General features: G+C 36.6%; 1 protein-coding gene across 1 annotated transcript; it reads right to left on the minus strand.

The window, feature by feature from the left end:
- Positions 1-774: 774 nt before the first annotated feature.
- On the minus strand, positions 775-26384 carry LOC135689697 (kynureninase). The gene is made up of 15 exons (XM_065207014.2): positions 26208-26384; positions 19553-19673; positions 17898-17980; positions 14418-14479; positions 12960-13031; positions 12443-12517; positions 11301-11382; positions 10149-10213; positions 8794-8892; positions 7695-7771; positions 7065-7117; positions 5584-5669; positions 4857-4911; positions 3668-3843; positions 775-1139 (listed from the first exon to the last, which is right to left on the minus strand). The coding sequence occupies exons 1-15, from the start codon at positions 26353-26355 to the stop codon at positions 1005-1007; spliced, it is 1389 nt and encodes a 462-aa protein (XP_065063086.2). The 5' UTR covers positions 26356-26384; the 3' UTR covers positions 775-1004.

The following is a 26384-nucleotide window of genomic DNA, read 5'->3' on the forward strand; positions in this document are numbered from 1 at the left end:
TACTCTATACAACTGGTCGGCTTTCTTTACAACTGGTTATGACCTTGTCCCAAAACAATTTACGCATCTATGGACGGAGATGAGCCGTGCTTTTCAATGTTAAAATAAGGCATTTGTCGATTGACAATTAGCCAATCAATAACTGCAATACCACTCACACGCTCATTGATTGGCCGATAGCTGACTAGCGGATGGTTGATTGGCTGATAGCTGACTAGCCGATGGTTGATTGGCTGATAGTTGATTAGCTGATAGTTGTTGGTTAGCCGATAGTGGTTGGTTAGCCGATAGTTGATTGGCTGATAGTTGATTGGCTGATAGTTGATTGGCTGATAGTTGATTGGCTAATAGTTGATTGGCTGATAGTTGATTGGCTGATAGTTGATCGACAGAAGGTTTAAGGCAGTTAAGTATCCGTAATTAACCTTTAAAGCCTCTTTATTATATTTTTGTACCCTTTAGATGCCTACGCGCAGTTGCTAGGATGGCTGTTTCAGACACTGAACAGGATGTAATTTAGCCATGGATCAACACTAAAATATCATCTGCTTCTCAGCTTTCAATCCTAAAACTACTGTTATTAAACATAATACTCCCTATAATTAGTTTGAGAAAATTTCATAGATCTACGTTCATAACAGTGCTCCTGAGTTAACGCGAATCTGATTCTTAAAGGTTATTGAAAATAATAACATTTCTTCCCAAAATGAAGGCTAAGATTTTTGCTGTCTTGTTTAGCGAAGGGCAACTCACAGTACGAATAATACGAAATAATTGATTGTATAGTACTTTGTTGAAATTGTCACTCTATATATTTTGGTCTAATTAAATACAAACATAATTTACCAGAGGTAATATACTACTACAAAATATCATCGTTTACAAACCTACCCAGCTATTCAGTTATTGGCAGAATATGCCATGAAGTAAAAGTCATTAAATAGTTTCTATTCAGCCTTGACAAACAATATTTTATATAAACTAGAAAGTAACTTGCATTCTCATCATTTAGTTCCAATCTGCGCCAAAACAGTGTCAGCAGATTCCTTCAGAACTTTGATGAAACGCCAGACATCATGAAATTTGTTAACCATAGGTACAGGGGCTACACGCAAAACATTTGGTTCTCGCTTGTCACACTACGAAGAAAAGTAACAAGGTCAATTTCAAAGAAATAAAGAAATTGAAAGACGGGAGAAGGTAATGAAAAATGAAGGTATGGATAAATGTAAGGAAGAAAAAGAGAATGAAATAGATTAGAGGAAACAAGGAGGAGACATAAAAAATAGATGAAAGGGGTACAGGAAGAAAGAAAGAAATAAAGAAAGGAAAGAGGGAAGGACAGAGAAAAGGAAGGAATGGAGAAGCGAAGAAAGGAATGGCAGAAGAAATAAAAGTGAGAAGGAAAGAAAATAACAAAGGAAGGAAGGAAGTAAGGAAGGAAGGAAGGAAGGAAGGAAGGAAGGAAGGGAGGAAGGGAGGAAGGGAGGAAGGGAGGAAGGAAGGAAGGAAGGAAGGAAGGAAAGAAGGAAGGAAGGAAAGAAGGAAGAAATGAAGGTAGGAAGGAAAGAAGGAAGCAATTAAGGTAGGAAGGAAAGAAAGAAGCAATTAAGGTAGGAAGGAAAGAAGGAAGAAATGAAGGTAGGAAGGAAAGAAGGAAGCAATTAAGGTAGGAAGGAAAGAAAGAAGCAATTAAGGTAGGAAGGAAAGCAGGAAGAAATTAAGGTAGGAAGGAAAGAAGGAAGCAATTAAGGTAGGAAGGAAAGAAGGAAGCAATTAAGGTAGGAAGGAAAGAAGGAAGAAATGAAGGTAGGAAGGGAAGAAGGAAGAAATGAAGATAGGAAGGGAAGTAGGAAGAAAGGAAGGTAGGAAAGAAAGAAGGAAGAAATGAAGGTAGAGAGGAAGAAAGGGAAAAAGAAAGGAATGAAGGAAACAATGAAGTGAGGAAGAAAAGAAGGAAGAAATGAAGGTAGGATGAAAGAAAGAAAGGAAAAAAGGAACGAAAACATCGAACCGAATATCCCATAAACCAGCCATTCTTAAACTCCAGCCCGCAGCAAGTTTTTATCCGGCCCGCCAAGCGCTTTATCTCAAAAAAATATTTGTGGCTTACACTTTGAAAATTTTGAATTCGACTTAGTTTCGTTTTTGGACTGCTCTGATATTTTCTTTTTCTCTGCAGTAGATGATAATGTGCGTCCCGTTGACCAGTAATTGGTCGGAAAGGGAGTACGAAAGTTGGAAATGCTTTATATAATCATTTAACGGTTTTATAGCAAAATATTTTACTGCTTTCATTGAATTCAATAGGTCTTTGATAAACTCGCCATGACCTCAACCCTTCCTCCACTTTCTGAGATTTCTGAGATGAGGCGGCGTATGTGGACTAGGGCACTGGCTAATGCTTTATTGCCAAATTGTGTATTATTCATTTTCTCTCTCCATCTTCTTTTGGTTTCATTCATTCGTAAAAAAGTTGATTATTCGCTTTTATGCTAAGATAATTCTAAAACTTTGGAAGACCCTTTCTTTTGATGTCAACATTAAAATAGATAAAACTATGGAACCGTTAGCTTTTCTCCCGTCAAATTCTATTTTAAATGCAGTTTCTGGCCATCCCTAGATTACTATAATCTAAAATTTTTCTTGTCGCCAACCATGGTGGCCTTTTTTAATACACACGTTTCACCGTCCCTGGATCTGACTTCAAGTGCATTAAGTTGACCCAACGAATAATAACGTCGTAACCTAAAAATAGCACAACTATCTTCTGATTCAACCTGCCAAAAGAAACGCATGCTGCAAACTTTTGTGTAAATATTTTTTTGGCTTTATATACTTTGTTACAGTTTAAATCTTTTAGTCCCCTTCCCCCAGAAAGTTATCCCAGGCCTTGGGCGTGTAAATCCATCAGGTATTGCACATCGAGCCAATCCCTCTAACATCAAGCCAGCATCATGTTCCTAAATGTTATCATCGCCCTCCCTTTTTCTCTCCTCTCATCCACCATTCCAAAACTTATTTCATGAAAATAAGCGCAAGACATAGATTTATGAATAAAGAATCCAACAAGAAATAATAGGTCTGGCTATCTTATCTCTAAATTAGTCTGGTAAGTATGAGATCCAAACTTCATTTTGTGCAACTTTTTTGACACAAGCTATAAAAAAGTCGAAAACTCAGTGGCCCCCGGAGAAAATTCACATGTATTTCTGAGCCGGCACTCAAAACAATTAAGAACCCCTGCACAAGATCCTGAAGACAATAACAACACTTAAGACATATATAGAACAGAAAAGACAGGGATACAATGAGAAAGAAGTTTGAGAGATGTAGTTTAAGAGATGAGTAACTAGCGACACTCCTGTGAATTAAAGGTGGGAAAGAGCAAGCAACATATTAAAAATTCAAATTCTGTAGATATATTGATCACCCTAACCTAAGTATGCTGTTAAGATTTTAATGGTAGGGAAGATAATGTGGCTGTTCAACATGCTTGTGACGTATGTTATTGGGGTTTTTCAAACAACTAACAGTGCCACTACATCCTCTGTAGAAAGTAGCTTCGCTGGGTCAGATAAGTCCATCAACTGGGTTCTATGCTGAACTAATTTAATTGCTTTTACGGTACGAAAAAAGCTATTAAAATATCTATAGATCAACTTACAACAACGCCTCTTTTGTCCAACTCTTTTTTTATGTCCATAATAGGAAGTGAGAATCTCACTGACAGCTGGCATCCTCTTTGGTTCGGATCACGAGGAGTGACGATTTCAATATAAAATTTTCCAGCTGAATCTTTTCCTTTCCCAAAACTTTCTTCTATGAGCAATTCCAAATATCCTGTGGGGCATAACAGAATTAACATATTATTCAAGGTAGAATGATTGTAAAAACCTCAACGTGGGATATCTTCACTAGTCATATCTGTAAAATTATTGATTCGCTAACTCTGTAAAGCTATTGATTTGTTATTGATATCTTTCCCTCTATATATATGTATGTATGTATAATTCGCCAAACTGGAAGTATTTACAAGCTATAAAAAATATAATTATATAACACAATAATCAAAATACCCTAATTTCAGTTGCAGGGATAGCATTAAAAGGTCAAGCTGACCTTATTTCATTACTGGTTTCCTAATAGGTGCTGGTCCCCTTATAGGTGCTGGTCCCCTTATAGGTGCTGGTCCCCTTATAGGTGCTGGTCCCCTTACAGGTGCTGGTCCCCTTAGAGGTGCTGGTCCCCTTAGAGGTGCTGGGCTTCTTAGAGGTGCTGGTCCCCTTATAGGTGCTGGTCCCCTTATAGGTGCTGGTCCCCTTAGAGGTGCTGGTCCCCTTAGAGGTGCTGGTCCTCTTAGAGGTGCTGGTCCCCTTAGAGGTGCTGGGCTCTATAGAGGTCCTGGTCCCCTTAGAGGTCCTGGTCTCCTTAGAGGATGATACAGGAAATTTTGACTGTTGTTAGTTACAAAGAGGTCCTTAGTAGTAGACATATATGCCATCTTCCTTGACTACTCTATTTTGGAAAAAAGTTATCTTTGGTCATAAGTGATGCTGAAGATGTTGATATTGGATGTTGATTTTAATGCTGATGGAAGATTATTCCATATTTTGGGCCCTAAGTAGGATAGGCACGTTTGTCCAGCATTGCTTTTCCGAAATTGTAGGTCTTGTTTATACTTTTGTCTTCGCGTTTTTGATCTATGCATTTGAATCATTCATGAAAACAATTTTGTAACCGTATTTCATATTCGTTTTTTCTATTATTGGGCTAGATTCTAACATATCTAATACATATGCTTTCTAAACAATGATTTTCGAGTACGCAAACTACCAGAATTAGTTACAACATACCAGTTAACATAAGAGATTTCTCTCTAAGTTTCTCCATTCCAACGCGATCAAATATCTACAAATTTGGTACAAAACATGAGCTTTACATATTAAAATATTAAACGGCAGCAAAAATTTTAATCTCAAGGCTGCAACGAGATTTTCAAAAAAGAATGTTAACTATTCATAGAATGTTTCCTTGCCAGAAGACTTCGAGCGCGTCTATAGAAATCCAAGCAGAGAAGCGGAGGAGCTTACGCCACTCTTATCTTCTATTTCCGCGCTGGAATTTATACGGCTCTGGTACCCAGGGTAGTTAAGTGTACACGTTATTATGATTATGCCATACCCAATGATTTTGCTTTTAAATGGGTTTCAAAAACTACGACATAAAATATATATACGGGTAAATAATTCTTGTTCTGACAAGGGGCCTTCACTTGTCCCTTGTGTAAACAATTGAAAAACATAGTCTCCTGAAGCAATAAAACTTCCATCAGGAACTCAAGGCTAGTGAGTATTTCAAACAGGATATATTCAAAGAATTCAGTAAATATACAATGTAAAAAATGTTAATTGTACAGCTAAACCTCTATCATCAATGGACATCTCTTAATATCGGACATACCAAAACAATATCTTCCCAAATTTTATCGATCAATGTCAAAGATTTGTAAAATTAAACTCCGGATAATAGAAACACCGTAATCAAATAAAACTATGGAATCTTAAGCAAAAGCAAACTTACTTCAAGAGACGCTATCAGGCATACGGTAGCGAACATGTTTGCATTGGATATCATAAAACCAGCAGCACCAGGCGATAGATCCATTTCTGTAACAGTGATGAAATGGGATAAAAGCGGCTCATGATGATGAGATTTAAAGGGCAATAACATTTGCTTATACATAGGTGTAATTATCCGGGAATTGGGCGCGTGGTCCTTGCTTCCTTCTCGTTCCATTATAGCACCCATGCGCAGGGGCGTTGTAGCTAGACGGGACACCGGGAGATTTCCGGATGGGCCCTTTACAAATGACATTGAAATAAACAGGAAAACATTTTATGCCAATAAATCTTTGGTGCAATACTCCCTCGTTTACATGTAGACTCAAGTTTATAATAAGAATTGAATACTTTGAGGTCAATATATATACAATCAGGGCACCGCGAAAGGGGTGCGTATGATTTGAAATGAAGGAAGGAAGGTCAAAGAGAAGATGACCCGCTAGAATGAGGCTTAGGGGACCATATGGAAGGGGTTTTGCTTTCTAGAATAATGTAAATCCTCGAACTAGTTCCCTGTAGGCTTATTGATTTAGGAAGTTTCTTCATCAATATATCCTTTGCATTGGGTTTTTAAATTGGTCGCTGAATGTCTTATCAATCATAGGATAAAATGATGTATTGTGTAAAACCCAATTAAAACTGGGAGCAATGGAGAGAGGCTAACGTCAAGGCAAAATTGCTACTGTATTAATTTTAGTGGAAATTTCTCACTTAACGATTGACCGATGGTCAGCGATAGATTATTCAATACAATATGACATCACATACATAAGGTGTTAATCTTTATTTAGCTTGTTGATTCTGGTGACTCTAGACGTTTCCGCGCCGACACTCGTCGTGCATCAGACAGAGGCTATTGAGAAATCTTAGTTTAGCGCAACTATGCAAACTTCTGGGACACAAGGACACAAACATCTATTTAATGCTTCTCTGTTTCTGACTGGTTTCAGTTTGTAAATGATATGAGTATCTTTGAGATTTGCGATATTCAAGAACACTTGCTTTTAGCATAGAATTCTGTTTTAGTGTCATATACATAAAATTTTCAACCAGCTTCAAAGTAGTGAGTTCAAGACTGTTTCGCCTAAATGGGGTGCAGAACGGAAATGATCCAGCACTGAAAAGATCACATTGATTTGGTCATCGCGTTCGTTTATGAACAGTTCCAATTACGAAATGTTATCTTAGTTTAGGACTGAGATTCAACTCACTATTGTGATTCTGAGTGACGCCGATAAAGATATTATTAAGAAAGGACGCTGCCAGCTCACCAAATAAACTAGGACATCTAACCAGGAAGCGACCATTAACTGGGCTAACCACACAACTCAAGTTTTCAGTGGCAGCAATCAATCATAGACTTTTAATCAACAAACAGTCACTTAAGAAATGCTTTTTACTGAAAAAACAGACTACATTAGACGAAAATTCAGCACTAACTGTTATCCATTGTGAATCTAGTTTCGAGCCTATGAGCCCACCAGCCATTCAGTCTAAAAAACAAAAACATTTTCAACACGCTAATAAGCTCACGGACTAGTAGCGAATCAAAATAATAACTTTATTCTTAAAAGCCAATAAATCACATTTTCGCAGGCAAATGTCTAGACAATATTCTTAAACATTAATTACACCAAGTCTTCGAAGGAACAAAATATTTTTGAAATGTCAAAAATGTGCAAAACCAAAGGCTCAATGAACATAACCAAAGAAACATCTGAAAACCTGGAATCAAGTTTCCAAAAAAGGTTTTAAAAAAGGTTAAAAATTTGTCAATAACGGAGAGAAACATCAATGAAATAAATGTCAAGTTTTACTGAAAAATAATAATCTCAAAAACAAACTATACGATAGACACAAACATATGGAAAATAACGACCTCAAAAGGGGAACTTTTTAAGCTTGCGATGATAGTGGTTCTAAATTAGGGATGAAAAGATGTCATCATTGACAAAAACGTTTTGGGAAGTAGCTCCTGTCCGTGGAACTCACAAAGTAACAAATGTCTTATACGATGACTTATGATGGAGGACATGAATGCGGAAAGAAATGTAAGGAAATGTTTGAAACCTGGGTATGCTGTCGTCTTTGGTGTGTTTCTCGTTTACGAATATACCAGCTATACCACCAGCTCCACTGGACAAATACTGAAAAAAATAACTGATTGTGATTTCTAGAAAGTGCCTAGTAAGATTATAGAAAATATATCTACTTAAATGATCTCAAATACAGAAGCGTACCGCACACAAGAAACATTAAGACACAGACCCTGACATTCAAAATAATACCCCGTTTTATTAGAAACGGGACAGTTCTGAAAATACTTATAGCTTATTTTTTATTCAAAAAACTATATATAAACATACTAAAATCTTTGAAAATCATAACAACACTTTGATAATATAGGGTACGACAGTGCTGTTTGTCAGGCTTAAATGATATGTTAATCGGTCGCACATGATTTTTCTAATCTCTGATTTGAAGTTTATCTCATTTTATAAGAAACAAGCCAGGCATGAAATTGAAAACGTTGTTCCTTATATGCGAGACACAACAGTAACTATAATTGCGATACGTTAATTTCAACAAAGTTCAGTTCATAGGACACTATAACTTCGTACATAGGACACTATAACTAAGTTTTTAGAAAATTGATGTATGAGTGGTTAATTTGGTTTGACTGGAAATTGGTTGGCTATTTGGAGAAAGAGGGTTTTCTTCATGAAAACCAAGCTGCTGTAAAATAAGAATCTAAGCAGAACCAAAGCCAACAGCTGTTGCATTTGACGAGGATAAAAGAAACAATCATTGATGGCCGATTCATTTGTCAGCTTGATGACTAGAACATATACAATGAATTGCTCATTAGTTGCAATGAATGAAAATAAGCCAAATTTTCATCCCCACTTTTCAATAACATACGCAGTAAGTTGCCGTCTGTAGGAGTACTGATAACAGGTTATTAGATCAATTCAAGATTTCTACTTTCCATTGGTTGATTAATGGCGTCTATTCAAAACTTACAAGCCTATAGTTGTCTGATGAACGCACCAAGCGTGAAACTCAGAGTAGCAACTTATAACTGCCCTGTTGTATACATCGAAAGAGTGCACAGCCTATATGGCGTCGAGAATTTAATAACAAACCAGCAATTTTCATTCAGACTAACCTTATAAGTACACCAAGCTGCAAAATCAACATCCCAGTCATGAAGGCTCATCGGTACATTACCAACAGCATGTGCCAAATCGAACCCAACAATGCACCCCTTGATACAAAGGTATAAAATACAAAAAAAGAGTAAGGCTGGGGAATTTGGTGAGATTAGGAGGGATGGGGTGGCTGTACTTGAGGTTTTAAAGCATCTGGCACAGAATGACAAACAAATTGGGGTTGTAAAAGTACTGCAGAGTATCAAGCGAGAATTGCAGCATTATTGTAAATCCTAATGTCAAACAGCGATTGCATTATAAAATCTTAGGTAGTTCTTCAATAGAAAACACTACGTAAACTCTTGCTTGAAAAATATCTTTCATAGCTACGTCAAAGCACAGAAACCATGGCGATCACATTATCGATGGCCGCGAGGAAAGCCGATGAGAATAGAAACAGCCATACCCAAACTCTACCTTGTTACCTTCAAGGTTTACAAAGCTTGCGGGTGTTGTCAAAATGAAGGGTAATAGAGGGCCCTCCTCCTCACCCCTTCTCTTGCGTCCCCGTGCGCGAGTTTATCATTATGCCTTTAACATTTATGATATTCTTACTTCAACTATTTTCAAGCAAATCAAAAAGACAGCTTCTTTGATAAGTTGTCTCTCTTAGTTTTTAGAAAAAGTTGTCCCCTTTTATGAGACATTACTTAAATACATGATTACCCCGACAATTCTAAGGCTAGATTAATACGGATTTATCCCGCATTCAATTTAATTCGAGAGAAATTCAAATTCGAAGCGTCGAAACAGCGGCCGTCGTAACAGTAGCTTTTTATAAGCTGCTCTCCTTGGAATTAAATCCATTAGTATTTGCCGCACTTCATGGAAAAGCGCGACCAAAAAGCGATGTTGGTTTTTAAGATAGAATGTGTGCCGCTTCTTATTCAGGTTGGTTTTTTTAATCACAAAATACTAAAGATTAATCGTCGATTCATTGCTGATAAACTAATTTGCGCATGTGCTGCGAATACACACGTGCTCTGGGTATCATTAAAATTCTCAAAAAACGGTCATTGCCGTACGTATTTCACACTAGAGTCGTCAGCACCCTGTTTCGAATTGAATGCCTGCAAATCCACAGCTTTTTGGAGGGGAGAGGGGGGAAGACATTAATGTAGAAGCTCTATCAGCTACAAATTAATTATCTGTTTAATTGCAGTTACCACGAGTTTCAAAGGTAATATGCACGATACATGGTTATAACTTTTCATACAGTGATAATTGTACTGTTTTATGAAATGTTTCCATACGGACTGACCTGGATCGATTGTGGATTGCAATTATCAAGTTCAAGTTCTAAATGACAAACCTTTCTATGTCCTGCCTCGGTAATTGCTTTCATGTCAAACAACTGACCAGAATAGTAGTGAACGCCTGGAAAAATAAAAAAATTTATTGATATAGTATGGTACGACTTTTCCAAACCTCGGCGAGTTGCTTCTTAGGAACAATCGTTAGTACTGGTTTACTTGGTAAAGATAACCAAATAATTAAAAACCGAAGTACAGATACTGTTCCCATTAACAAGATTTGACTCCAAAACGGTTACCGTATTTCCTCTAAAGAGCGCCGAGGCGTTTATTACAAACTCCAAATTTTGGATGCGGCGTTCAATAGACGGCGGCGTTTATCAGAGTACGGCGTTCATTAGAGGAAATACGGTACTCTCTTGAAATCATCGAAACCATGCCTGTGGCAAAGCCTTTCCTTTATTTGTGACTTTACAAGATTGACATGTAGTACTTACGTTGTGCCTTAAATTCCGTGCAGACTTCATTGAGAGTTGGCAACCCATCCCCAAACTCAATACTGATTACCGCTGATATCAGAATACATATTGCCCAAATTTGAATGACAGGGGAGGGGGATTAAATCATATATGGATGCTACCCTCGCGTGTTAATGGGCCTGTCACAACAAGTGCGATCACAGACACAATCACCAAGTGTGTGCAGACGTTTCTTAACACCAATCCTAACCCTACGCTAATTCTCTGTACATTCAAACTTTCTATGCACAAAACGTTCTGAAAATTTGCAGGCCACCTTGGGTTTTGCGTCCATCTCCAAAACATAACCATCCTATCTTATAACGTCTTCATTCAATAAAAATATTATCAATTCAACTTCTTTGCTGTCTAGAGTAGCGCTTATTTATTTACAATCTAGAAAAGCATGCTATCGACATCTCCATTAAACATAAAAGCATAATATCAATATAATTTCTGTCCAGCCGAGAGTAGCGCCTATATACGTGTCACTCTGTCGTTTAATATCAAGCATGCATCTTATGAAGATAAAGTCTTTTGGCTGGCAAAAGTGTAAAACCCAATTTTATAGGTTCCAGCTTAAGTCAGAATGCAGAAAGGCTAATGAAGAAATGGTATAAAGATGACTCAAATACAAGAATCATATTCCGTGTTCTACAACAAGAAACTTGATTTAAGGTTAATTATACATACCACTGAAGAGCACTAATGCAATGCTGTCTCCTTCCTTTTCAATTAAGCTCACAATATCCTCGGTCCTCCAGTTTTCTTCCCCCTAAAACAAAGTACTTTCTCGATACAAAATATTAACTTCACTGTTTAGTTGACCTCAGAGAAAAGAAAAGATGACTGAATTTTAAAAAAACCAAAACAAGATTTGATTTTGGCTGCTCAATAGCAAAGATACTTTCAAATCGAAAGAATGGAAGGTTTCCCAAATTTCAATAAACGAGGTGTCATGAAAGAACAGAGTGGATAGAAAATTCCCGAAATTTCAATGAACTGGACGTCATGAATCAACGGGATGGGTGGAAAACTTTCCAAATCATAAGAAACGGGGTGAGTGCCCCTTAAAATAGACACATAAAGAAAATAAGCAAGATGCTAGTTACTTCTGGGATAAAGATTCCTGGGCAGAAAGTCTTCTAAAACCTAATAGGGGAGGGGGGACATTTCAGGCTCGAAAAGAAATCTAAAGGTGATTTGAATTTAACATGCAGCAAAGCTACTTGTTTATTTACATCTCCTTTCGTGATTCATAACAAAGCCCGGTCAAATTCAAGTTGATTTCTCTTGACATTCTGGGATGATTCTTCTTCGTAAAATGACAACTACCATTTATAAAAATATCTTCAATTAGAACCTATGTGTCGATAAAAAGAACGGAAAAGATATAAGATATAGCATTTAAGCTACTTCAATAAAAATTACGCATTAAGCGAAAACGCCTCAAGAAACCGGAGGATAGTGTCGTTCGATGCGGTGCAGGGTAGGGGAAGAAATGGGTGCAGGGTAGGGGAAGGAACGAGTTTCTTTTTTTCTGAACCTCACTCAAAAGGAAAGAGTTTCCTTTTCTAATTCTCCCTTCGGGGGCTAGAATTAAACTATATCTCTTAGACTAAATTTGGAGACCCTGGCACCCAGGGTGGATCAAAATATGCCTCAGAATATACAAGAAAACTCAAGCCACGCTGAGCTGCCGTTGGATTAAGCTCTTAGTCTTTATCTCCTCTCTTACAAGGTCTTTTAAAAGTTCCCTCTATTGAACAATTGGAAGGAAAAACAAAGATGACGAGGAGCACCGTTGTCAATAGATTTCATTGAAGATAACTTACCTCTTTTATTTTTGCTAAAATCAAGGCATCACTTGGATCAAATCCATGGAGCCTAATTTGCGATTCAACGGCATACTAAAGAATACAAAAAATACCAGGTTGGTTCTCAACAAAATAGCCACAATTTTATGGGTTTGATGAAGGTCTCTATTACAAGGTATACTCCTTGATATTGAAGATATTAATAAAAACACCGTTATAAATTTACCACTGTATATACTGCATTAAACCACAATCAACAACACTACAACCCTAAACAGACGTTGCTAAGATGTTACATCCGTCCTTCCAACTTAATGTTAACATGTCTACTATAAACATACGAATGCCCCAGCATTGAAAGGCGGGGGAAAGGTTGAACGATTGTACTTTGCATTCAAATTTCCCGAAATTTCCAGGCATTATCTTGCAAACTGCTGCTTCCAGGATGAGAGGGTTACAATTCTGAGAGAAAAAGGGTTAAAAAATTCCATTTAAAAGAAACCATTCATGGAAAATGCGAGAGGAAAGGACTTACGTGGTCAGATGGAAAGGCCTTGTCTTCGATTAGAATACGATACCTTGTTGGAGTTGGTCTGTAGAATGGGATCTGTTGAGAAACATAAATTGAATCAAAAATAGAAATCAATCAAACACCTAAACATTTGACCCCCAAATGACCTAAACTTGCAACATAACCAAAGCTTTTCATATTTAGCGTCATATGTAATTCTTTTTGCCCCGTTTTAGTATTATTTGGTGAAAAGATCCCCAAATTGTAATTTTCGATCGACAGATTGTAGACCTTTATCAACGCAAAAACTGGCGATCTTGAAGCTGAAGTTTGAATTCCCTTGGAAAAGATCTGATGTCGTTAAAATTTGGTCACCAAAGGGATTAGAACAGAGACAGACATACGTTAAAAAGAAAACGTAGATGAGAGGAAAGATGAGCTTGGGGAATAACAATTTTCTTCAAATAAATGTATTTCAACTGATTATTAAAATCCTGGGCTCTTTTTCGGCAGCTGTTCGATTCAATAATTCACAGTTTTTCGGAGAACGCACATGGTGCATTCACATCCATTCATCAAAAGGCTTTCAGGTCAAGTTCTAATCAGAATTTTCTGTCATGTCTACAAAATGAAACGACGTTAAGAAAATGATAGAAATGTTGTTACGGGACATTTTGAGTCTAGCTTGAAAATCATTGGCAAATTTCCAAAGACCAGAATAATTGAGAAGTTGCCACCATTTCATTGTTAAAAAACCATCTTTTGTGACCTATCTGTCTTTAAAAGTGGTGTCTTTTTATGCAATTGCAAACAATCAAACATGTGGATATTTTTCGTGTCATTTTTGTCTTTGTGTCTTCACATTATAAGAACCACTGGAGCTGAAACTTTGCAAAAGAAACCCTCGTCTTCTTAAAAACAACAGTTTCTTAAAAGATCGAGGTTTTTTAGGGTTTTTATTAAGTAAATTTGAAGCCATTTTACATTTGTCTTCTATGTATTATTCACATTTAATGAAACCTAATATATGGAAGCTTTTGAAGTCTGAAGTCTGAAGTCTGAAGGAAGTATGAAGTTTATATAAGTCTAACGGGATATTATTTGAACAAAAGTTGTAGCTCCAAATCTTCAACAGATTATCACTACAACGATGGATATATCTGTATTACAAAAACTATCGTAGCATCTTATGCTCTTTGGTTTTCGTACATTATACTGTACGGTTAAAGGCCGATTGCCATTTGACATTTTTTGTGCGCGCGGGCGTAGCGTCCAAATCTGAGCATGCGTAGCTAAGTGCTGCTGTCAAGTGGCCGAGCGCGCAAAAAAGTTGAGACCCTATCAACTTTCTGGCGCTCGCAGCGGACGCAAAATCTAGACCACTTGATTTTAACTACGCATGCTCAGATTTGGGCGCACACAAAAAATGTCAAATGGAAATCGGCCTTAAAACGTGTTTGAGATAACTGAATAATACCTTACCATTAGAAAATGCAAGTTGACGGTTAGTGAGTTCATAATGGCTACTTCTGCAGGCTTTGCACCTAAGATATAATGGTTTTGATCAAAGAATGTCGTAACAGGAACAGAAGTAATCTTTCGGTTCAAGAACATTGAAATAAAGTAAAGGTGAAAAAGAAAATAAAGTAAAGGAAAAATCTCCCAAACCACAACAATAGTGTAGCATTTTCTAGCTAAGTAAAATTTTGACACTTTCCTGAATTTCAAGTGCAGAGCTGGCTACAGCGGAAAGATATCACTTAGACCCCGTTTACACTGTCCCGGGACAATTTTGTACCGTTACGGTTCGCAAGTGTTTACACTGTCGCGGTTCCAAATTGTTCCGTTTAGCCGTTCCGTTTACACTGTACCGGTACGACCTTAATTTAATGGTAGAACATTGTTTAGAAGAAGCTGTATTTAGTCAACCAAGGCTTTTATTTTGCCGCTGAAGTCAACAATCGAATTTTTATTGTGAGTTAAAATGGAGCGGAATGCCGATTAAAATTTTTACTTGGACGAAAGACAAGGTGGCTTTAATTTTCAGTGTTATTTTAGACTACAAAACTGCAAAGTCCAATCAAGGCTTGGACTGGGAAACACTACAAGCCTTTTCTGTGGTCGTCTTTTCTTCAGAATTTCCTTTTCTTCAGAATTTGAGAACGTAGTTACGCCACAATCAAAGCCTCGATTACCTGAAACAGCCATACAAAAGGCCTCTTTGTGAATCCGTGACAAAATCGTCTCGGATAGGTGTTTACACTGTCCCGTTCAAAAACGGAACCGTGACGGTACAAAATTCGTTCGCTTTCAAAGCAGGGTCAAAACTGTTCCGGATAGCAGAGCAAAATCGTCACGGTTCCACAGTGCTAGTGTAAACGCAAGGGCGAACCGCGACAGTTTTGTCACGGTTCCAAACTTGCACGGGACAGTGTAAACGGGGTCTTAAGCTCCTGGTAGATTTTTTATGAATATCATAATAAAAAACAATTTGGAATTTAAGAATTCTGTTACACAAAACTTAATTCAGGACAATTTTCTTGATCGTACGGGAAATGAAAGTAGAAAACTGTTCAATGACTGTAGTACTTCTAATGGCAAACTACTGAAAAATTCCCGTGGAATGACAAATTTTGAATTCTCACATCACTATCAAGTAGACATTACTAGCTTGGGGTAGGATAAATGCCCGTCTTTTGAAAGAGAAAAAGTAAATGGACTGTTTCCAATGTTCTGTTGTGATGTGGGACTGTCAGCAAAAAGATAAACAAAACAGAAGCTGGGAATAGCGCTATTTTCACATTTTCCTTTCTAAAGAAAAAACATAGCCGCAGATATGCGCGATGGTATTTTTCACATATGGAAACCTTCACTGGGCATGAAGCTCTCAATAACCAGGAAACTGATGGCAACTCGTGAATGATCCATTTGTCGTTTGTTTTAGCTGAATAACGCAGCAAGAGAAGCTAAATTTATTTAAAAAAGCAAGATACAATTTTGTTGCACCTTGAAACAGGGAAAACGTTTTCAACTCAGATTTTGAAAACGAAACACAGTTTGGTTTCCATGTTGCACCTTCTAAATCTGTTTTACACTGCTAAAATTCATTGACACAAAGCAGCATGCATTGAAAATTGATATGGGTGTCAAAAAGGGGTTTATCGTTTACCATTTGTCATTTTAGCTGAATAACGCAGCAAGAGAAGCTAAATTTATCAAAAAAAGCAAGATACAATCTTGTTGCACCTTGAAACAGGGAAAACGTTTTCAACTCAGCTTATGAAAACGAAACACAGTTTGGTTTCCATGTTGCACCTTCTAAATCTGTTTTACACTGCTAAAATTCATTGACACAAAGCAGCATGCATTGAAAATTGATATGGGTGTCAAAAAGGGGTTTATCGTTTACCATTTGTCGTTTTAGCTGAATAACGCAGCAAGAGAAGCTAAATTTATCAAAAAATGCAAGAAACAATCTTGTTGCACCTTGAAACAGGGAAAACGTTTTCAACTCAGCTTATGAAAACGAAACACAGTTTGGTTTCCATGTTGCACCTTCTAAATCTGTTTTACACTGCTAAAATTCATTGACAACTTATTATTATTAATTCATTAACTTATTAAGCAGGGCGAATTCTACTGTTCCTTCTACAACGCCTCCTAACAACAATGGAAGGTTTATAATTTTACCTCGCTCTTTTTTCTGCTTTGCTTAGAAGAAAACAGAACTGAAAAACTTGTTTTGAGGAAAATCTGAAATGGGGAAATTTTGTGACGTCATCATTAATCCCCTCTTCTACTTAATGTAATAAAAATGCTATTCACCAGTCTGTCATATTGTGCTTGGTGAAATATAGGCAGGGCTATATTCACTGAACATACGATATACATAGATAGATAGACCAGTTGCATTTTCAGAGCGAAAACTGTGGGAAATATTTAAAGAAATGAATGAAATAATGCTAAATTATTCATAAAACCATTGGTTTTTTGGGGCTCATTTGGTTTATCTTTGGTTTATTCTTGTAAACATTTTTCAGAAGTCCAACTGAATGGAATAAATAGCCTAAGCATGCTTCATTAACAAAAATTATCCATTGGTGCTTTGTTGATGGGTAAATATTAATCTTTTTATCGCAAAATAGATCCTTGCTCATCCTTATTTGAGGAAGCATGCTATAAACATAATTAATATTATATTCAGGGCAGCATGGAAAGACGAAAAGGCCTCAAATCCTATATAACATAATCTTTTTCCTATGTTTTCAAGTAATATGAATAACCGGGGGTGGTACGGAAAAATACTTGACAGCATGCAATCTCATTCGAAAACAAAATGAAAGTCATCTTTGAATGAATTCTTAAACAGTGTAAAAATGCAAATTTTTCTATATCGATCATAACGATAGTGTGACGACAAATACCAGTTTGAGCGAATCATGGTATATCTCCACCAGTATATACTCCATTTCTTGTCAATTTCTTTACAAATTGCTAAATTTTTGACCTACGCTATCAGCAACACAACAATGATAACGCTGCGACAACTAATTCTATAAACTGGTCTCATTGGAGAGTGGAAAACTAGATTGGGGCCAAATTAACTTATTGAGTCACAGCCCCGAGAATGTTAACTTTCTATATCCTCGATTAAAATGTCCCGATTCCCCCATACCCCCAGTCTTCATTACATAAGCCCCAATACCACCAGATCCTCTTGTTCCGTTTACCCAGTCCCAGTACCTCTAATTCCCGTACTCCGAGTCTACTTTACTCGTGCTCCCTGCCCTAAGTCCTACTTGCTCTCTGCCTCGCATACCTCCCGTTTACCGTGCCCCTATTTCTTTCATAGGGCTGCTACTGCTTAACTTTTATCATATCAATTGATGACCTTGAAAAACTCCTAAAATATGATGTTTTGTCATACATTATATGTATTATGCGGGCACAACATCACATTACCTACAAGTTTTGCTGATGGCTCTACTGCAAAGTCCTCTGCCTTCTCCCATGGAAAAACACCATGATGGTGGCCATAGAGAGCCCTATAACACAAAAAAGGATACAACGATAGATATTCCGGCGTCTAATGATCGATAAAGTAAATTGTTTAACACAAATATGACCGAAGGGATCTTTGAACTGAAAAAGCAGCAAGAAGCAAATAAAAAGTATGTCCGCGTCATCAACTGTGCGGTGCATTTTTCATATCTAAACTGTGACACTAACCCCGAGTTAACAAAGCAATGGCTTTTTATCGCATGGACTGCGGTAAGGCGCGACTCATATCGTTTTCAAGACTCTGTTTATTTTTAGAGTTTCCAAGTAATTTTTCCCAATTTGCAAGGCAGAAGAATCAATGAACATCTAAAAAGGGAAGCAAAGCCGTCACTATGAAGAGGGAGGGGGGGGGGGTTGGTTATGAAGGATTATCTCGTCGGTTTCAAAAACGTGCTCTCAATCCGTGCTTTCAAAAACATTACCCCGTCGGCCGATTTCAATCCAGCAAATGGAACCTGGACATCCCCCTTGAGCATAGTAGATAGCGACTGCTGAGAATAGTAGATAGCGATCAACACGGATGTAAGAGCGATGGCTACTTTAAAAGTGTTTACAATCTACAATTTACGGATCAAAAAGCTGCGACGAACCTGAAAACGTTGTCTTAAACATTTCAAGACTCTAAAGCCATTCCATTGGCCATGGTAAAATGCAAAGCTACTTATTTTTGTTCATTGGTTAGAGGAAATAAGGTCAAGTTGTTTTTATAAATATTAATATTGTGAAGGTATTAATATTAAAATCAAGAAATATTATGTAGAAATCGTTCAGGTATTTAAAAGCAAGTGGGTGTCTTCACCAACAACATTTGAAATTGGCCAAACAGATAGAATTGGAGAAGAAAAGACCTCTATCAATACTTCAAAACGAATGCATGAACTTGATTTCTTATGAAGCAAATTATTTTCATCTACTTTTATACTAAATCATGATTATGATCTCTTTTTAATTTTGACAGAGTAAAATGAGGAAAAGTGTCTCTTGAATAAGGAATAGCAATGCTACCTCATACATTAATAAGATAATAGTTTTTTAATTAAAAAAAACATGACACATCAGGAAAGAACAAATGACACGGTATTCTATCAGTTTATAAAAAAAATTTTAAAAAAGATAAAAATGTATATGAACGCCACCCTCTGATAAATGGCACCCTCTATTGAATGCCGCACCTTCAGCCAACCATTTGGAAAAAAAACCCGCCCTCGTTCATTAGAAAACACAAAACTATTTGAAAACTTTGTGTCATAGAGACGAGGACTCTGATGGAGGCAGGGGTATTGACATTCCTCAACATTTTCATAACATGAAGACATCGTTTGTAAACTTTCAAAAACTTTTCATTTTGTATTAAATGCAGCCCTCCGATAAATACTGCCCTCTATTGAACGCCGCATCAAATAAACGCTGTGGCATTCTTTAGAGGAAATACGGTATGTTGATGTGATTATTTCTGTGAAACTAGTGAAAAGTAATTCAGATGGAAAATGAATAACAATAAATTTGAAAAAAAGTTAAATAAAACTGCAATGTCCAATACTGTAAAACATACTTACATTTCTGACCATTTCTTGACTTCATTTTGAACATAATCTGCAGTCTTTTTTGGCATCAAGCCAAGAGAGTTGCTACACAAGTAGATACAATCCTCTTCGCCATCAACAAGGTTCAAATCAACTAAAAAAGTAAATAGAATAACAAACTCGAGTGTTTTATCAGAGTTCCCTTAAAAGAAACTTAGATTTTCAGATTATGGAAATAGACCTCAAAAAGTTCATCTAAATTCCTTTTATACAAACAGCTTTAATAAAATGTTTAAAGAAGACTGTTAATAAATATTTTACAATTGGCCTGATATTAATTTTTTAATTCTAGATGACAGCTATCTACAGATCATGCAATCCGGGCTAAAGTATGTTACATAAAAGAGAGAAATAAGGAAAATGACCTGTCGAATCAATCGAATGAAAATTGCTTTCTATAGCAAGGCATGTGGGCTTTTCAACCCCCAACTGACTAATGTCCAATTTTCCTGGATGATTTAAATATGTCAAAAAGGTTTCCCAAAGTTTTCAATTAAAGTCTCTGAAAGCAAATTGCTTCATTCTTGTGCTTATATTCTAGCTTAAGATGCTATCTGAATATGAAATGAAATCCTAAGGATTAATCATTTTGCTTGAGCTAGAGACAAATCTTTCACACCCACTTTATGGCTGTAGCCATAGTTGGTTGCTGAATATTATAATGGCCATCACAGTGAGAGCTGAAAACAGCTGTATCAGATTAGTACAGAGATGTAACTAAACTTAAGTGTACTTCATAATGATAAATATTAAATATATTTGGGTTTCTATAAAATCAGTATTTTCAAACAAATTTGTGACCCTAAAAGAGCCCCTTTTTCTCAATTTTTTAAGTTTGTGCTCAGATAGTTGCAAGTGAGCATGTCTATCAGAGTAGCTCAACTGACCAGTGGAACTGACAATGATTCCATTCATTGTCAGAAATGTTTAATGGCAAGTTATATGATATTAAACTGAAAAGACAACCTCCTAAACGAGGTAAAAAAGTGGCAAGACTGATAATATTTTATATGACCTAAAGTGTACTAGAATAAAGTACATGAGCTTGAAGAAGAAAGCTACAAGCAAAGAAAACACTGGTTGCAAGAGAATAAAGAATTTTTCTTGGCCCCATGCTTGCCCCCTTCCCCCCATTTTTGTGCAAAAAGGCGTAATTGATGATTTGATGTTTTCTTCAATAGCTATTCATTCGCTATTGGTTTTGTTAGTGTAGTTTTCTATTTTTCTTAATGCGAATTTATTGCATTTATTTAAGAAGCTAGGGCTCCTGTGAAGCATTTCGGTGTTTAGACAAGTTGAACATAATTAAATCTTGATTCCTTTCTGTAAAGTTACCAGGAAAATTTCATTCTTGATATCAACTTGATTCTTTTTTATTCTATATTTGTTATATATTATAATAATTATCCAAGATTCTGCTTTTTGGAGTGGGGTGAGCAGGGTCATTCTCCAAACCTAGCTTCTCTGCATCCCATTGAAGGCCCCTTTTACTCTGTAGCCCAACATAGAGAAAGGCAGACCCCTGTCTAGCCCTCCCCCAAGATTGGTAAGACTAGATTGGCCACTGTAAGAAAGGCCAGATTAGTTTTCCAACATGCTTTTAGAAAGAAGGTAGCAGATTTTATTCATGGCCAAAAATAAAAGATGTTTGTTATGTACCAGAACAAAACATTATTTGCAAAGTTCCAGCACCCATGACTGCTACAGGACAGCAATATCAGTTAAAAGAGACTGAAGAGAAATTGATTAAAGAAATATAATTAGATTTTCCTTTCACTGCAAAATCTTATTCGCAAAGACTTTTTGCCTAAGATTTACTGAAGAGACATGATTATAACTAGCCTAAAGTTTGTTAAAATAAGTTTCCATATCATGAAGGACAATGATTAAAGAACAGTAGTCTGCAAATGCAGTTATGAATTTTGTAAAGTTTAAATACCAATTGCTTAAAAATGGAGAGAATATACTCCTGGAAACTCCTGGCTAAATTTGGCCTTGAATGGTGTTGTCAAATTTTTTCTATTAAAACTTAAATAGATGTAGAAGAGAGACATCAAAGTGCCCAATTAAAGAACAGGGGGCACAAATGAAACTATGGTGGGTTAGGTTTGACAGTTCAGTGAATTTAATAGTATATTCAGAATCTCTATACATGAGAGGTACAGTTTTGTGGACCAATTCATCCAAACAAATAATTCTTCAGGGTTTTAAGGTTTTAGTTTTCTTTTAAAACTCTAACCATAATCCAAAATGGCCACCATGTGCCATTTTTGGAGAATTTGGATACAATTAAAATCTCCGGAACATCTAAACGGTTTCAATTTCAAGAAAAATCTTTACATTATGTGCCTCTGATATGGTAAGGCACTTTCAGACAGTAAATTAGCCAATTCTGAGATGGTGGGTGTCAGAATAATGTTTCGCTCACTCATTTGACATAGCATCACCCAGCTGAAATTTCTAACAACATTTTCTCCTATGTTTTGGAGCTGAAAATTACATGTCTTACTGTCTTACTTGTCTTAAAATCACTGCATGTAAATTACAGAAGAAGATCGACAAAAGTTAATGAGAAAGTTGATGCTAATTGCTTGAAACATCTTTAGCCCAAATGATGGACACTTTCATCAAATGGAAATGAAAAAGACCACACTGAATGGACAAAAATCATTCAAAACCTCAAGCACATTCACAATGCATTGCAGTGGCGGCTCGTGTATTGGGGTTAGTGGGGCTAAGCCCCACCAAAGATTTCCAAAAAATAAGTTTTAGAATCAAGGTCCATCTTTATTAATTTAGCACTGTTCACTAATTTGGTTGCTTCGAGTTTCACTGTTTGTCCATTCTCTAGTTTGTTTGTTTGTTTAGGTCCCACTGCCTGCGGTTCTTTTAAAAACTAGACAAACACGCGTTCAGAAACAATCTCCTGGGCTTTTGGGGCTAGCCCCTAACTAGCAGAGAATGCACCAATCAAGTGCCTCTCAGAGCACGCTTGATTATTGATCAGGCCAGAGTAAAAGACAACTGGTCTCATAACTGGCTGACCGTTGAGCAACTAACAAAGTTCGATCGATCAGTTATGACATACAAAAAAATCAGCAGACAATGTCCCAAAAGCCTTTGGGATGAATATCATCATAGGACCCAGCACTCCAACTACAGAACAAGGAATTGCAGGGACCTACAAATCCCAAGAAATAACCTTGAATACGTCAAGAAAGGCTTTCACTATTCGGCTCTGAAAGCCTGGAACGATATTCCCATCAATATCAGAGAGCTCTCTACACTTAGTAAATTCAAAAAGCAGCCCTGGAAGAGCAGCTGCTATAAGAAAGATTGCATAATTTAGCTTTAACTGTATATAAATTATATTAATGTAACTAGGGTATTTATTTTCTTATTTGGTATTTTGTTGTAAGCTGAAGGGATTTTTGTGTATAAAGAATATAACTGATATGATGAGCGCTGCCCTCTTATAAACGCCGCCCTCTATTGAGCGCCGCACCTTCAGGCAGCCATTTGTAAAAAATGACGACCTCTGATAAACACCGCCCTCTATACACCAATTTGACTTACAACCTGGTTTTGGAAATTTCTCAAAATTTAATTATACGACTTTTTTAAGCTCAGATTTGGTTTTATCGTCATAATTTTAGGCGGGCTACCATTTTTCATATTGTTTGAGCTTGTATTTTAGATTTTACCGAGAAATGAAGTTTGAAAACTTGTAAGGGATTTGACCACAAAAATCATTTCGGGGGGAAACTTTACGCCAATCGCTAGTCGCCAATCACGGTCAAATCCCTTACAAAGTTTTTATCTTTATGTCGTCATAAAATCAATATCGTGAGCAATATCATAATGAAAACTTACAAGTAGACTAAAATCATTGCTGTCAATCCGAATCTGAGGTCAAAAATTTTTACAAAAGAATTTTTCAAAATGAGGCCATAAGTCAAATTGGTGTATTGAACACCGCATCTTGAAAAGTGGCGTTCATTAGAAAACACACCAAACAAGAAGTAAGGAATCGTCTAAACGTTTACTATTCGAATACGATGAAAGTTTTTATCTCATAGAGAGGAGGACTCTGACCGACACAGGGATATTGACATTCCTTGACTTGAAATTCTTTTTATCTTTTTTTATCACAGCTTTATCTGCTTTTCCATTAGCCTCTCAAATACCTTAGACATTGATGGCAAGACTGAAATAGGTCTATAATCTTTCTTAACAAGAGCATCGTCTTTCTTAAATATGGGTGATATATCAGCTTCTTTTAGGCTTTCAGGGAAGCTGCTGTTTTCTACGCATATGTTAAAATTACTATGAAGAAAAGGGACAAAAATTTCACAATTTTCATGAAGTATTTTTTAGTATTCTTGAAGTAATTAATAGCAGCACTTTTTCAATCAAAACCTTCAAAATGATGATAGCATTGTTGATTAGAGATAGATAAGAATGGAAAAGCTATTTATCATTCTTGGCGTTCTGTGTTCATGGCTTTAGATTTAGAATATTACGTCATCAGCCCCACCAAAAATTTACCCCACAAGCCGCCATTGATGCATTGGTTTCTTTATTCAAAAAATCCTGCATGTGGGATTATCAGAGAGGCAGGATTAATTTTTCAATATATAGAACAAAGGATATTAGAGAGACCAGGAATACAAGAAGCATGGAAAATGAGGAATGGTCATTGATAAAAATTTCCTAAATACTGTAAAAGCTCTTAAGCCCCACTCTCTATCAAGCCCCCTCTCTATTAAGCCCCATCTCTATTAAGTCTCTCCTTATCAAGCAAAAACTTTAAATAAGCCCCCCTCTCTATTGAGCCCCCACTTTAGCCTTTGATGTCAAACATAGAAGATATGCGCATTTAGTGGGTCACTTGAGGGGGGTGGTGATGATAAAAAGGGTAAGGGCATTAAATACGGCCTATGTAAAGACTAACTTGTGTGACTTGGTAGTCAGTCAAAATTTGTTTTGAAGATATCCAAGGGTTGGTTATCAATTTATCCTGGTGATGTTGATGAAGATGAGGACCTTATAATTGATTGTATAAACTTTCGAAGCTGCTGGCAAAGTTTTTTTAGAACACTTGTATGACATTTTCATGACAAAAAATGGCCAAGGGCATTTTTAAAACTTTTTTGGTTCAAATTGTTGATACGCCCCCTTTCTCTAATAAGCCAACTCTCTTGTAAGCCCTTGTCTAGGACTGAAAAAATGAATAAGCCCCCCAGGGGCTTAAAGAGCTTTTACAGTGAACTAATTTTTCAAAAAAGCTCCAATTGAACCAGGTAAATGTATTATAAAATAATGAGATTTTTAGTTCAGTAACAATAATACACTTTTGTCCGATATTACCTACGATCATTTTAAATCTGAGGAATCTCAAAATTTTCTAATGTTAGTAAATATGAGATATGACCTGTCAAGTCAAGCCAGTCTGCAGAGGGTGGCAGTTCTCGACAAGATCTTGTGTGTGCAAGAGCAAATATAAATGTCTGCATGTGTGCAAGAGTACTGACAAAGTGTGCAATGTTTGCACACTGTTCAGTTTTGATCCAATGTGTGCTGCAAGCTTCTAATGAGCAAAGTATTTGTCAATTTGTCTCACAATGTGTGCACAGCAATTATTTCTGCCAAAACACTTTCAAGCATTCCACAAAATTGGGGCAATCATATATTTTGTTTATATTATTACATTTCAATTATTTTAACCCCCTACCTTGTAGTTAGTCAAACTCTTAAGTGAGGGTGTGGAGTTGAAATGTAACCCCATAAAAGTTCACTCAGTCAGCTGATTTTAACAAAATTCAGTCCACAGAATGATCCCTACAGAGTAAATTATTTGATTCAGACCTTTTTATGCCCCTTGTAACTGGCAAGGCCTCTTTTTACCAGCCCTCACTTAGAAGATTGAGAATAAAGCTAAGTTTGTAGTTTCTTGGAGAACTGGAATATATTAGTCAGTAGATTTTTAATTCTGGACATAAATGGATTTAGGGCAGGCATAGGTCATATCAAAATATCAAATCAAAAGAAATATGAGATGACTCCAGGGCCATTCTGCAGTAATCTATAGGGTGTGGCCCTTTAGGGAGTACCCCCAGACCCCCCTTGTTCTAACTTCTCAAACGTTTAAAATTTCATTGAGCAACCCTGAAAAGCTGTGCCTCATATTTCATTTAATGTATTTGCATGCCAGAGCTTTTCAAATCAGGAGGAGAGTATCATCTAGAGAAACTCAATCTGCTCACAAAATGCACATAGCAAAATTGGTACTTGTTCTCTAATTTATTTATAGACAGCAACTTTTTCAACTTGTGCCAATCAGATGGTTCTGATGCTGTCCAAAACAAGTCAAAGTTGTTTTGTGAATACTAAAATATCAATTCATCAGCATTTCAAAATTTCAAAGAAAATGTTGTTTAGACCAACCAACATACGAAAGCAACATTTCAAAAAGGGTGGTCCTTAAAAATTTTCCAGTACCCAGAAAAATGTGTGTCTTATCTTTTTGTGTGCATTAGACAAGCCTCTGAAAAAATCTTGTGTGTGCACATGCCACACACTCTGCAGATTGGAAGTCGAGGTTTATATTGAAATGAGACTGACTCACTTGGCGGCAAATTTTTATTTTTCGGATATTGGAATTCTGATCGGCAAAACTTCAGTTCATCGATACTGTCAAGGTGTGCTGCAAGTTGTTCATCATGTATATCACAATTCAGATCTTTGGCGAGTTTACGAAGGGTTTCCGCGGCCATCTTGCACGAAATGCATACACGAGGTTTTT

The sequence above is a fragment of the Rhopilema esculentum genome, unplaced genomic scaffold, assembly GCF_057945365.1.
Source record: "Rhopilema esculentum isolate cy_ngs unplaced genomic scaffold, ASM5794536v1 HiC_scaffold_24, whole genome shotgun sequence".
NCBI lineage: Eukaryota > Metazoa > Cnidaria > Scyphozoa > Rhizostomeae > Rhizostomatidae > Rhopilema > Rhopilema esculentum.

Bases quoted from the DNA above. Each gene is read 5' to 3' on its own strand.
- LOC135689697 (XM_065207014.2), bottom strand. From the start codon at position 26,355: ATGGCCGCGGAAACCCTTCGTAAACTCGCCAAAGATCTGAATTGTGAT. The intron at 13,032-14,417 runs GTAAGGTATTAT...GTTTCTCAACAG, and splicing joins TCAACTTGCATTTTCTAATG to ATCCCATTCTACAGACCAAC. The intron at 8,893-10,148 runs GTTTGTCATTTA...CTTTGTATCAAG, and splicing joins CCGAGGCAGGACATAGAAAG to GGGTGCATTGTTGGGTTCGA.